General features: G+C 42.7%; 2 protein-coding genes across 2 annotated transcripts; both read left to right on the top strand.

Annotated features, from left to right (window-relative positions):
• Positions 1–618: 618 nt before the first annotated feature.
• On the top strand, positions 619–2380 carry bmp15 (bone morphogenetic protein 15; the record flags this gene model as incomplete). The annotated part of the gene is made up of 2 exons (XM_079184575.1): positions 619–961; positions 1407–2380. The coding sequence occupies 2 exons, from the start codon at positions 619–621 to the stop codon at positions 2378–2380; spliced, it is 1317 nt and encodes a 438-aa protein (XP_079040701.1).
• Positions 2381–9221: 6841 nt separating this feature from the next.
• Positions 9222–12707, top strand: leap2 (liver-expressed antimicrobial peptide 2). The gene is made up of 3 exons (XM_079185033.1): positions 9222–9515; positions 10079–10254; positions 10946–12707. The coding sequence occupies exons 1-3, from the start codon at positions 9438–9440 to the stop codon at positions 10998–11000; spliced, it is 309 nt and encodes a 102-aa protein (XP_079041159.1). The 5' UTR covers positions 9222–9437; the 3' UTR covers positions 11001–12707.
• The last annotated feature ends 489 nt before the right edge of the window (positions 12708–13196 follow it).

Below are 13196 nucleotides of genomic sequence, written 5' to 3'. Positions count from 1 at the left end.
TTATTTATTATTGGCATAAAATCAAGAAACATTAAGTCACGTTAGTCAAGTTATAAATCTGAACATTTTTGTTTCACCTTTTAAAAAAGACATCAGTAGTAAGACACAATAAAGAAACGTATTAAAACATATATATATACTATGTTATCTGAAGATGAAATGTCATCACATTGAATACTATTTATAAATGATAAAAACTGTAAAGTTTACTAATGGATCAAGAAAGGTGGCACAATGTGTAGATATTTTAAAAAACCTCATTATTTATGTAGAAAAACAAGCACGATAATAAACAAAGACTGTATGCTCATTTGTGCAGAATGAGCAATAAAATAATCGTTAAAAAATGATCCATATTGGCATTTTGACGCACTCCTTTACGCACCTTTACGCACCAGTCACGTGGCCTCCTCGCGCTACTTGATGCGCTTCACGCACGCACGAGGGGTTAATTAGAGGTCACCATCAATTTGAGGAAGTTGTCCAAAATGGCAGAGATCAGGTGAGCCCGTATATCCCGCCCTCCCGCCGCGCAGAGGATGGTTGCCAACTACAGCCTCGTGCGTGGAGCTCGCTAGCACCAGAGGTTGTTGTTGTTGTTGTTGTTTTGTACCAAACATGAAGGCCAAACACGGCTTACTGCGTGTCTGCGTCCTGTCCTGTTTCGTCTTCCTGTTGTCCTCCATCTGCACCTGCGGAGCGGCGGCCTCCCATCACCGCGCGCTCAAGCGCAGCCGTCGGAGTCACAAGAGCGCGCACCAGCACCACAGCCATCAGCACCACCACCGGCCGCTGACGGACGAGCAGAAGGCGGACCAGAACCTGCAGTTCATGTTGAGCCTGTACCGGAGCGCCGCCGAGCCGGACGGCAGGCCCAAACAGCACCGGAAGTTCGGCTCCAACACGGTGCGACTGCTGAGGCCGTCGGCGTCGTCGGTGCGCCACCTGTCGGCCTCGAGAGGTGAGACTTCAGCTAATTAATGCTGGTTAATCAAGTACTTAATCAAGTACTGAAAGTACAATTTAGAGTTACTTTACATGAGTATTTCCATTTGATACTTTACTCGGAGGTGAATATTTCACTTCTTTCCCTGCATTATGTGTATTGTTTTTTTCACTAGTTTAACAACCAAAAATACCTCAATCTTTAAGAAGAAAGAGTCGGAAGGTTTCAAACTGATTATCATACAGAATATCCGTCTTTTTTTATTTTTGAAACTGATTTTATTTTTGAATCAGAACTGAGGGAGTAATATTAAACAAGAATTGTAGTTCTTGTTGTGAGTCAAGCTCCAAAAACACTACACTTCCCATAATGCAACTTGATAAAACAGTCAAACTCTCCCTGGAGCATCTTGGGTAGAAAGTCTCTCTTTAACGTGTGATTCACCTCGTCTCTCCTTCAGACCACCACTACAGCTTCACAGTGCAGTACCACCTGGACACGGTTCCCTCAGAGGAGCTGATCAGAGCCTCATTCATCCACCTCCGCTCCTCCTCTTCCTCTTCCTCTTCCTCCACAGCCACTCGACCCGTTGTGCCGCCCCGCTGCAGGGCTCAGATCACCTCGCTGGGCAAAGCGAGCCTGGTCACCCTCGAGCCCCACGAGCGGTGGACCGAGACGGACATCACCGCCCACGTGCAGCGGGGGAAGAACCGCGGCCCGGGGGGACACTTGACCCTCACGGCCCAGTACTGGTGCACGGAGGTCCCGCGCGCCGAAGAGGACGGCGGCCTCTCGGGGTGGTGGTTTGGAAGACGGAGGAGGGAACCTCACCTCGAGGTGCCGTCTCTTCTTTTATACCTGGAGGAGGAGCGGGAAGTGAAGGACTGGATGGGGGACTTGCTGGGGGTCGGAGGGGAGAACATCACCAAGCAAATCGGCCAGTGGCATCCTTCCGTCCGCCGCCGCCGCTCTAAAGACCCCTCTCTTTCGGACGCCAAAGACACGTCGCTGGATGTCCTGAAGAACGCCTCCGCTTCCTCCTCCTCCTCCTTCTCCACCTCCCCCTCGTCCTCCATCATCTCCGACATCCCCGACTACAGGCGCAAAACCGGCGCGCCCAAGAACCGCTGCAAGCTCCACTCGTTCCGCCTCTCCTTCGACGAGCTCGGCTGGGGCCACTACTTCATCGCGCCGCCGGTGTACAACCCGCGCTTCTGCCAGGGCGTGTGCCCCCGGGTGCTGTCGTACGGCTTCCACTCGCCCAACCACGCCATCATCCAGACGGTCATCAACGACATGGGCTTCGGGGACGTCCCGCCGCCGTCCTGCGTGCCGTACAAGTACATGCCCATGAGCGTGCTGGTGGTGCACAAGAAGAAGGTGGAGTACAGGGAGCTGGAGGACATGGTCGCCGAGTCGTGCACGTGTCGCTGAAGTGAGCGGACACGCTCGGCACCGAGAGAAGAGACTTAAAAATATGGAAGCGGGGGGGGGGGGGGGGGGGGGGATGATGATGAGCTCGAGACCGGAGGGAGGAAGTGGTTCCAGATCTTCACCGTCCCCCCGTTAAAGCACTTTAAAGAGGCAGCTGATGAACTAAACTCTTTGGCAGAGGAGGCGTCTAATTTAAAAAAGCACTTTGCAGATCCGTGAATGAGCCGTTTTCTCGTATTCACAGTCACTCGTGTATTTCTCCTCCTGAGATCAAAGGGAAGCGTTCGCTAAACTTCCAGGCTAACAAAATAAATCTACGTTAACTTTAATAAAATAGATTTAAACATCAGGGGTAGCTTTATTTTTAAGAAAACAAATTGAGGAGTCGAAGCGGGTTTTTGGGGATATTAAACACATGTTGAATCCATCTTCAATGTTCAACCACAGCTGTCTAGTGAATATGTTTTCTTGTCTGTGTACACTTTTCTTTTTTGTCGTTCCTTTTTTTTAAAAAACCTGATCTGTGTTTCATATCAGAGCTGAGATTCTCACCAAGAACCAGCCCATAAAGAGAAAAAAACAATGTGAGTTTATGTATAAAACAAACACACATTCTGGATGTAACGTGTTGGCACTGTTTGATACCACCGTGAGAAATTACACACTGCTAAAAATATTAAAAAATATATATTTTAATGTTGGATGTAACTGTGACGTCGGAATTATTTTTTGCTGTTTACAATCTCAACTTTCAAAAAAAACCTGAAAGAAGTGCTGCTGCTGCTGGGCTGTCTCAGAAAAAAGAAAAGACAAATCATGTTAAAGAAGTCAATTTTTATTACGTGTGAAAATGGATAATACAATAAAATGCATGTTTTCTAAAACCTTAATTTATTGTCTTTTTTTAAATGTAGTTGGAAGTGTGTTCTGTGAAATATTTACGGTCTAAAATCAAGATTGTAACTTTGAATTACACGGTTTTAAGACGGCGCGGACGAGCTGAAGAAGATCATGCGTTGTGGTCAAAAGCTCCAGAACAGAGAGATTTAAAGGGACGGGTCAACATTTTGGGAAATATGACTTTTTGCTGTTTTATGGGGAGTTTCCTCTCTGTTAAGTCAATTTAAATTAGTTCTGTATTATTAGTCGTATAAAGACAATTAAATACTTCATGATTACCATCGTACTTTAATGAAATAAAACTTAATTTAGTTATTTACACGGAATAAAACAAAGATTAATGGATTAAAGAGGATGAGGTTAAAAAGCTCAATTGAGAAGATGCGGACACAAAGAAATGATGTAAAGTTTTTAACCGTAATGTTTAGCAATCATCCTAAATATCTAAACTACTTTTCTTTGATGCAAACAATCATTCTGTAAGAGATGAATGTTTGAGTCGTGGGTGCGTTATTGCATCGAGTCCAACAGATGGCGCTCTTCACTAAAGGGCCACAACGTTCCCACATGAAGACCAGGACCCTGAATGCAGCCGGTGAACTGCTGTTATCGCTCGTGGTGCGTTTCATGCAGTGATCTCTGCTCGTCAACCTTTAGTGTTGGCCTCTTCTCTACCAGGAGCCTTCGAGGTCATGTGGGATTTAGGAAAAAAGCAGATAACTAACGCAACGAGCAACTTCAATAAAAAGATGAAACCAAATTTCCGTCTCTCGTTCATTATTCATGGACTGTTTTCGACTATTGTTTGTCTTTTTGTGTCTTGTTTGGGGTCTAAATGGAACATGTAAGATCGACTATCCTAAAAAGTTACATTGCAAGAAATCTGACAGAAGTGAAATTTATACGACACATACAAAAGGCAGAAAACGGGCCAAACGGAGACGAGAGGCTCTGTGGGGTTAAAGGAATTGAGACATTTGTAAAAAATATATAAAATGTAAAACCACAAGTTGAAACATTGCTGCCCCATCTAAGAAACAACAAAGTCTCCAAATTGAATAAACAAAAGTTGGATCAATACTTTACCTGTAACTTGACTATAAATCTGACCATATTCATGAATAATTCACAGAATTGAACATACAGTACAGTACTTGGGTCATTTATCTGCTTTAATTAATTAAACACTCGTGAGTAAAAGGCCAATACTTTATCAATTCATCTGTTTAACGAGCATGTAAAAGAAAGTGAAACCTAAATCCAGAGGGTCATCTTATTGCTTGCAATCTGCAACCTCACCACTAGATGTCACTAAATCTGACACACTGTCCCGTTAAAGGCAGAATGTGCTCGAGTGAAGCTGGCACGGGGATTTATTTAGATCTTTTCTGGACCCTTGATTCCAAATCCACCACTGAAGATCGGGATTGGAAGCATTTTAATTGCCTCTCGACGGCTCTCAACATGGCGGTGGCTCGCTCTGAAAGCACCTTCTGCTGACCCGGCTGTGTCCACAAAGCAAAGGAGAAGCTCGGAGGGTGACTTCATTCTCTGCTCAGGTAAACATCACTGGGTCCAACATGAATTCATGCCCTGAAGATACTAATGGTTTCCAGCCAGCATACGTTAAAGTGTTGAATCATTATTCAGCAGATGAACTACAGCTATGAAATGCACTTTGCTCTGTGTTCAGTGGGTCACAGAGTCAATGTTTACAGACTTATGCTCGTGCACACACACCACCTCAACAGGGAACCGTGCAGATACAATGGGGGGGCCGGAGCCATCCCCAGCTGACGTTGGGCAAACAAGTCTCCCGACTATCGCAACTTAGGGTCATCGATTTGGACTGTGGGAGGAAGCCGGAGAACCCGGAGAGAACCATGCAAACTCCACATGCTCGCCCCGGGAATCAAACCCTCTCTCGCTGCCACCACACCACCGTGCAGCAGCTTCTTTTATCCATTGAGTTTCCCATCATCCTACATTTGCACGTGCATGGTGAGGTTTTTGCAAGCTGGCTTCCTTACCAGATTTCAGCAAACTATATCCTCAAACTGTGCAGCAGTAAACACGTTTTTTACTTCCCTGAGTCGCATTAGGGCTGTGATAATATCTTTATAAGGTTGTCGATCGATGTGTTACACTGATTACTTTGTCACCTGCAGAAAAATGCAATGATGTGTTCTTTAGAAACAGCAATTGAGGATTTTAAAAAGAACAAAAACGTGGCACCGGTGGGTTAGAATGAGGTTACTTAACAGTGAGGAAAAAGGCTGGCTTTGCAGTAAAAGTGTATTTTATGAGGAGATTTATAAGAAAGGCGTGTTTAATTCAGCCACAGTCATTTTTATTATTCTTCCTTTTTTGCCCGAGGATCCGCGGCGCTGGTCTGTTACGGTAACATTTTGTTTATAGAGTGACTGGAAACCCTCTCTGACTACTTCCCTCCTGGGATGTTCAGATGCGTCTTTGTCGTTCTTATCTCCTCCGACAGATGCCGTAATGTCCTGAAATAAATAAAACGCTCACAGAAGCACATGACCGATTCCCATAAAACGTGTTTTAGTGTCCTGTCACTAAACGTATTTGACAGGTCAGTTGTTGCAGAAAAGAAAAAAAGCAGCTTTTCCTGGATCTTGTGTGCAGAGAGAAAGTGTGTGTGATGGTTGATAAAGTGAGTCACACTCACACGTGTTTGCATTTACTATATGCTGCATCAGTGCTTTTCATTCTCTTGCAGAAGTAGGATTCGTGCACGAACCGTTCTTACCTCCTGCACACTGTGCATCGGGAGTCTCCAGGTTCTCAGGTGTAACACCTGCAAGGTAACCGGGTCCAACTACCCAGACAACCCAACATGCTGAGCAGAGCTCTCATTACTGGAAACATCTAGAGCATGACCATGATCACAAAAACGCTTCAATGCATCCAACTTAAATCTGACACCCAACAAGCAGCAATAGCTCCTCTGATGAAACTCTAAATTCCTGACTCTATTAATTCTATCCTCTATTATAATTATTTCTAGTGCAATTGACCCTTAGTGAAATGCCTGTAAATCCAACTAAATTCATGTATTTGACACTAGAAAATGTAAATATGTGTTGTTGTAAAACGTTGTGTTCCTGCTCATTTGTGAAAGATTTTTCTTTTTTAAGAAAGAGATAAGAGATGAACTGTCACCACATTCACTATCAGAGAGTTATTGGCTTTGACTCAAGGCCTGTCCTTAATTATAGGGCATTCTGGGTAACCCATTTCTTTGAAGCTCATCCTGCAAAGCCACATGAGGACTTGAAACTGGTCAGATGAGGTCATGTCTGACCTGCGACCTTCCTTCGATCCATTTTTCCGAGCACGGCTGGATCACTGAACCGGCCGAGTGGGTACAGGCCCAGAGACCCAACGTGTCAGGGGCCCCAAACATAACTCAGAGAAAAACATACCATCCAGTAAGAGACTCAACATGACCTCAAGACGTTACGTAAAACGACTACAAAGAAATGAAAAAGAAATACAGAGGGACACAACGTGACATCAAAGAGACTCAGCAGCTTTGAAAAGCAGCAAAACAATCACATTCAGACAGAAAGAGATAAAAAAACAACTGCAAAGAGACACAAAAGCTAAAAAGAGACACAAAACAACCACAAAGAGACACAAAACAACCACAAAAAGCTAAAAAGAGACACAAAACAACCACAAAGACACAAAAAGAGACACAAAACAACCACAAAGAGACACAAAAAGCTAAAAAGAGACACAAAACGACAACAAAGAGACAGAAAGCTATTACAAAGAGACACAAAACAACCACAGAAAGACAGAATATGACCACAAAGAGAAACAGAGCAACTACAAAGAGACACACAATGACCCCCCAAAAAACCTGCAATTTCAAAGTGACACAAAATAGCTTCAAAGAGACATAAAACAACTACAAAGAAGCACAAAACAACCACAAAGATACATTGTTGTGTTTTTTGATTGCATAATAAAGACACAAAAGTGACCCCACATTGTTTAAAATCATTTCAACTTAACTGAAAATTGATTAATTAAGGACGACGCTGCAGAAAATGGCAAATAAATAAGTGTGACTGTTTGGTCCGTCACAAAGTTATATTACGAGCTGACTTTCTGAATCATCAAACGTTACGCGTCAACGGTTTTCATTAGTCTAAAATGTGCCTCGCCCTGTAAATAACGTGCTCAATGCTCTTTGAAACGTCCCTTTTATTTACTGATATGACTGATGTGTGCGCGCCACCATAACCTATTTAAACCAGTTGCATAAGTTCAACTCTTTTGCATCTGTGCTGCATTAAGCGCAGCGCCACAGTCCTCTCCGTCGATGCAGTTCTGACTCCGGGTAACAATCTGATGAGTCATGGCTGCATGGTGACGATATATATAATGCAGATGTTCTGGGTTCATGTCGTGCGGGATTCCCGTCAGTCTCGTGGACCTCGGGAGGCCTCTCGCTGATGAACAAGCTCACAGGAATTTTCCATCACGTCCATCTGTGATCCTCTCTTCTTCCAGGCTGACCTGAATTCCCCCTTGAAAGACTTTTAGCTTTGGTATGACATCGCCACGAGAGATCTTCACATAGATTTCCTTAATTTAATTCTTAAAGGAATGCACGTTTGATGACCTTTTGACCCACGAGGCTTTTTCCTGAGACGCCTTTCAAAGTAAAAGCCCTCGATTAAGATCTTTTGTTCAGACATCCATCATTTTTCTTGACACTTTCACCTTTGTCTTACTAACCCCGGTCGATGAGATCCAGCCACCAACTCCTGAAGGTTCACTCAACACAATGAGACCCACGCAGTAGTATATATAGTTAGATAATCCATGAAAACAGACCGCACCGCATGCTTCCACTGCGAGAAGCCTGCGGTTCTTGAATTACTTTTGGGAGCTAGTTATGAAAGCCACAACCTTTTGACTCTTTGACCCTGATACCAAGTCCTAGCCTGCAGGACTGGACTTGGTCCCCATATGTGCATTGGTGTGAAATAACTAGAACAGACCGAAGAAGAAGAGGAGTTACTTAAAAGGTGCTAAAGTCTATTGCCTTCTACGCGCCTCTCAACGAAGAGTTGGCTGAGCCGGTTTCGCGGCGCAAACAGCGCAAAACAACGGCAACAGTGCTGTCGGAGCTAACCGGAGGGTGGGCTTCATTAATGCCCCGTATATCCTGGCTATCGCTTCGTTACTATTATATTAAAACACGTAAACATGAATACGTACCCGAGTCAAGACAAACTCCAATAATACACAAATATATATTTATAGGTGTTAATATCGTCACAAAATATATATTTCTGTTTGACTTGAAGATCGGTATTTTTCCCCCCGAAACTCGGCTTAAAGTCGTCAGGAATTTCTTCAGCCTGATGTTAAATGAAGTCACGTTCAAGGGTTGTGTGTGTGTGTGTGTGTGTGTGTGTGTCGTGTACCTGCTTATGTAAACCACACCTGCTGCCTCTTCATAGCCCGTCTACGTTGTGTAAGTGGGACTGTTCAGGTCAAAGACAGACTGCAGCACACACAGACTCTGCTGGGTTGATAAAGCCTTATCTCACCGATGAAGTTCATTCACACACTGTGGCATTGACACACGCACACAGACACACACACACACGCACACACACATGCACACACACACATCCAGTGAACTCTTTGCCTCTTTCAACCCTTTTTTTTTTTACCGTCCACAAATAAGGAATGTGTTGGATGGCCTCATTTTGGGAAATTGCTGTGTTTTTTCTGCAATGTCACATTTGGGCCAGAAAAGATAGATAAAGAGGGATTGAGAGAGGGAGAGAGAGGGAGAGAGAGGGGTGGACTGTGACTCCTTCTCCCTCCCTCTTTGCCTCCTCTCCCTCTGTGATCGGGGCCAGTCTGTATAAAGGAGAGCCCAGCCTCCTCCTCTGCCGGTGTCACAGCTGATCCAGGCTGACTTGAGGGAAACTTCCAGCAAAAACCGGTGCGACTAATTCAAACCTCCACGCAAAAGCCTCCAGACTACTAGCAGGTCCAGAAGAGTCCAGAAGAGTCCTGCAAGAGAGTGTTGCGAGATCAGGGAACCTTTGAGATTGACTGAAGAGCTTCAGTCTTCGCTGGTAAAAAAAAGGGTAAAAAGATGCAGGAGAAAGGTTTCTTCAGCCAGAGGAAAGCAGCGGTGGCGCTGTGCATCGTGCTGCTAATGCTGACTCAGCAGGTGAGTGCATCGTCCGGAAAATCTGAAGTCAATTTTGTTCTCTTGTGTTTGAACAAACCCGTTCTTTTTGAGGTTTTAAATATTAGAAAACGTTTTATCTACACTGTAAAAACAAACGTGTATTAGGTTGATACAGGTGAAAGTATCAGGATGACTAGAACGAGTCATTTAAAGCCTGGACACAAGTGAGAAAATGCGTTTTATACGTGCAAAAAAAAGTACTACAATTGTGTAATTGCAATGCACTATTAAGGTATACATGTTCTATTTAAATACATTTACAGTTTGATGAAGTGCTTTAATTTTGAGGGGTAAAATTCACTCTTTACCTTAGCAGAGAAATCTTAACTCAAGGTCCACTTTCCAGCGGATGAAGAACATTAGATGTGGTGGAAAGCTCCGGAGCTAAAGCTAATGAAGGGATTGTTTTGTGCCGCTTTTGTTGCACGTTTTGGTGCGATAGTTGACTTGCATTGTGTGGATCTAAATTGAGTTATTTGCGCCTTGTTTTGTTCCTTTCTAACGAACATTCCCGCGTGCATCTTGTCTGTGTTCGATTCCAGGTGTGTGCAGGTCCGCTGGTGCCTCGGGTCCGGTCCGGCTCTGACCAGAAGGCAGAATCAAAGAGTCCGGCGCTGAGGAGGATAGCTCGGATGACCCCGCTGTGGAGGATCATGAACAGTAAACCGTTTGGAGCTTACTGCCAGAACAACTACGAATGCTCCACGGGACTCTGCAGGTACATAAACAACTATACAATACCCGACTCAAGTGAAAGTTTGAGGGAATTGTACTCAAGTGGAGGTAAAGATAATGGTGTAGGAAGATAAAGTACATGTGAAAAGTAGCTAAATCAGGTTGCAGTGAGTGTAAATACAATTAATTTATTTATATGATGTATAATTTGTAAGATCTCAGCTGCATAACAATGTCCAATTCCCAATTACTATTTTAAAAAGGGAAAATAGTTATCATGCTAAATGTAGCCTTCATGCTAAATGTAGCCTTCATGCTAACTGTAGACTTCATGCTAACTGTAGCCTGCATGCTAACTGTAGACTTCATGCTAACTGTAGACCATGCTAAATGTAGCCTTCATGCTAACTGTAGCCTTCATGCTAACTGTAGCCTTCATGCTAACTGTAGCCTTCCAGACATTAACATTTGTTCTGCTAATATTCATTCATCTGCTGTAGCTAGCACCGTTAGCAAGATTAGCCGGAAACTTGCCAAATCCAATTTAGGCTAAATAATGGCAGAAAATGTATTGAAATATTAAAATGAAAAAGTTAGAAGTCATTTAGTGTTACTTTAACTTTTGACTCATCCATCAAATGCTACGCTAAACTATTCTGTAACGCTTTATTTTTCGGGTTTATGGCATCGATGGACGTGGTCTCACAGCTTCTTCTTGGTTCCCCTCTCTTTAGGACGGGTCACTGCTCCACCAGCCACCGCTCCACCTCGGGGCCGGTGAACTACTAAGACGTCCGAGTGGGAAAAACCAGCGTGTTTACATATAATATTACATATGGCCATAATCCTTATGAAAAGGATCTCATGAACTGGGATTTTGTAATCGTTTTTAACACTAAATATTTATATGTGCCAATACGTTGCTGATAATATCGACATGTTTATATGAATTTACACTGCAGGTAGTTACATACGAGACAAAAGGCACGTCAATGCTCCACTTGATGTATTTCAAAAAGGTAAAAAATGGAAGGTTGAGGCAACGTGCAAGAATGTAACAAGGGAGTCTTTTGAAACTCGATGTTTTCCATCATGTGCTCATCTGCAAACAAATACTTGTTTGTACCAAAATCCCTTTCGCCTTGAACTCTTTGTGAGTCAAAATACAAACAAAAAAGTACTTTTTTTTCTCAGTTATCTCCACAAATGATATAAAGTCTGATGTTTAACTAGCTTGAAAACAACTATGTGTAACAGATAATGATGGATGTCAAGGGGAAGACCGAGCCTCTCAAGAGCTCACAGCCTTGACATTTTGACCACGTTTTTGATAAGTTATGACCCGACTTGTGTGCGTAGAAGGTCCGATCACTACCACTGATAATGTGTCTAATCCTACATATAAACTTCCCCTTCTTTCCCCCGAAGAGAAATAATTTGGGTTAGTTTGCAACCGTTTAAATTCCTTCTGGCATTCTTTATAGCGACAACATTGTTATGTTAAACCCAAGATCTTGTCAAAGTTAGTTTACGGCAACATTATTCATAATGTATGTTATGAATGTGTACTGATTTGGTGTCATGCAGTGATTCTCATATTTTATTTATTTTATCCTCTGTTTAAAAATGTACCCATTTACATCATTTAATGTCGTATTTTCTTTTGTTTTGTGATATTTTAATGGTTTTGTTTTAGAATAATCAATCACCCCCCGACTGGATTTCTTTCAGCTTTTTTCCGGCGGGAACTTTAAGATATGTTAAATCTGCAACCAAGAACCAATTCAACAATTAGCTGCACGGCTTTTTTCTTTTTGCACATCCATCTCCTCAAATCGATAAGCGATCGTGGATTTCGCCTGCACAGTTTACTTCACGCACAGAGCAGGTGCTCGCTGATATTTTGTACACTCAGCGTTGAGAAATGTTTGAGTAGGATTGCACTTTTGAAACCCGAATTATCTTTGTACTGTGTACTGTCTACTGTAAGTACTGTATTACTTACATGTGGAAGGCTGGAGGAAAAGTGGAATAAAAGCATTGGGGAAGAAAAACGCATTTGTTCCTAATTTAGAATAATGTATGTTAAAGCACATAACTGGCCACATGTGTAGTTTATTGTACATATTTTTTGTCCTTTTCGCTCCTTTGTTGGCAAAACACATAAATGTTATTTACATTGAACTCATCAGCAAAACTGCAAACTAATAATACAAATCCATAGTACTTGAAAAAAGTACTGAGTGTAAAATTGCAGGTATAGCTTTAACGCTCTGGAAAAAGCTCGTAAGTGGACCTTTAGTTGTGATTGTTTAAACATTTTGTTTAGGTTTCTGTTTGCTATTATGACGCTAGCCTGCTTCCAGGACCTCTGAATTCCCTCCCGAGTCAGGAAAATCACTTTGATTTGATGTAATTGTTCTGGGTAACGACTAAAGATGTTCACATAAGTTTACAGGGATTACAACATGCAGTAAAACTAAAATAGCGAGGAAGAATATTACAAGTACAGAAAAGAGAAATACTGAGAGAAAATATTCCGACAAAAACAAACAAACAGGATTGGAACTTGGAGTGTAAAATCAACTGAATTCATTTATTGACTTTCGAATGTTCCTCTGCTCTTTTATCAGTGTGACACCTCACTGCAGGATGTTTTACGAGTGATAAAACTATTTCAAAGAATACATCGCCTGTTTTTATGACTCAATTTGACACGCAACGACTTTTAACGCCACATAAACCTGTTTTCTGGAAATACAAGAGTTGCGAAACAAAAACCACCTGAAAACAAGACTTATAAAATATAAATATGCTCAGCAGGTCTGTCCTGGATGCTCACGAGTCGCGTGAACGACGCACTGAACGCTGCTTGGCTTCAGCAAACACCGGCGCTAATCTGAAAGTGATTTAAAACCCTACTTAATCACATTTCTTTTTGTGCGCTAACTCGAGACCGAGACTGCACGTCAGGGTTCAAACGTC

Source organism: Pholis gunnellus (assembly GCF_910591455.1).
Source record: "Pholis gunnellus genome assembly, chromosome: 23".
Lineage (NCBI taxonomy): Eukaryota > Metazoa > Chordata > Actinopteri > Perciformes > Pholidae > Pholis > Pholis gunnellus.
Note: the sequence above shows the minus strand (reverse complement) of the source record. Positions and strands in the feature narration are given on the sequence as shown.

What these genes read in the sequence shown, in the direction of transcription:
- leap2 (XM_079185033.1), top strand. Translation starts at nt 9,438, where the DNA reads ATGCAGGAGAAAGGTTTCTTCAGCCAGAGGAAAGCAGCGGTGGCGCTG. An exon ending in TGCTAATGCTGACTCAGCAG is followed by an intron (nt 9,516 to 10,078) that starts GTGAGTGCATCG and finishes GTTCGATTCCAG; the next exon opens with GTGTGTGCAGGTCCGCTGGT. An exon ending in TGCTCCACGGGACTCTGCAG is followed by an intron (nt 10,255 to 10,945) that starts GTACATAAACAA and finishes CCCTCTCTTTAG; the next exon opens with GACGGGTCACTGCTCCACCA.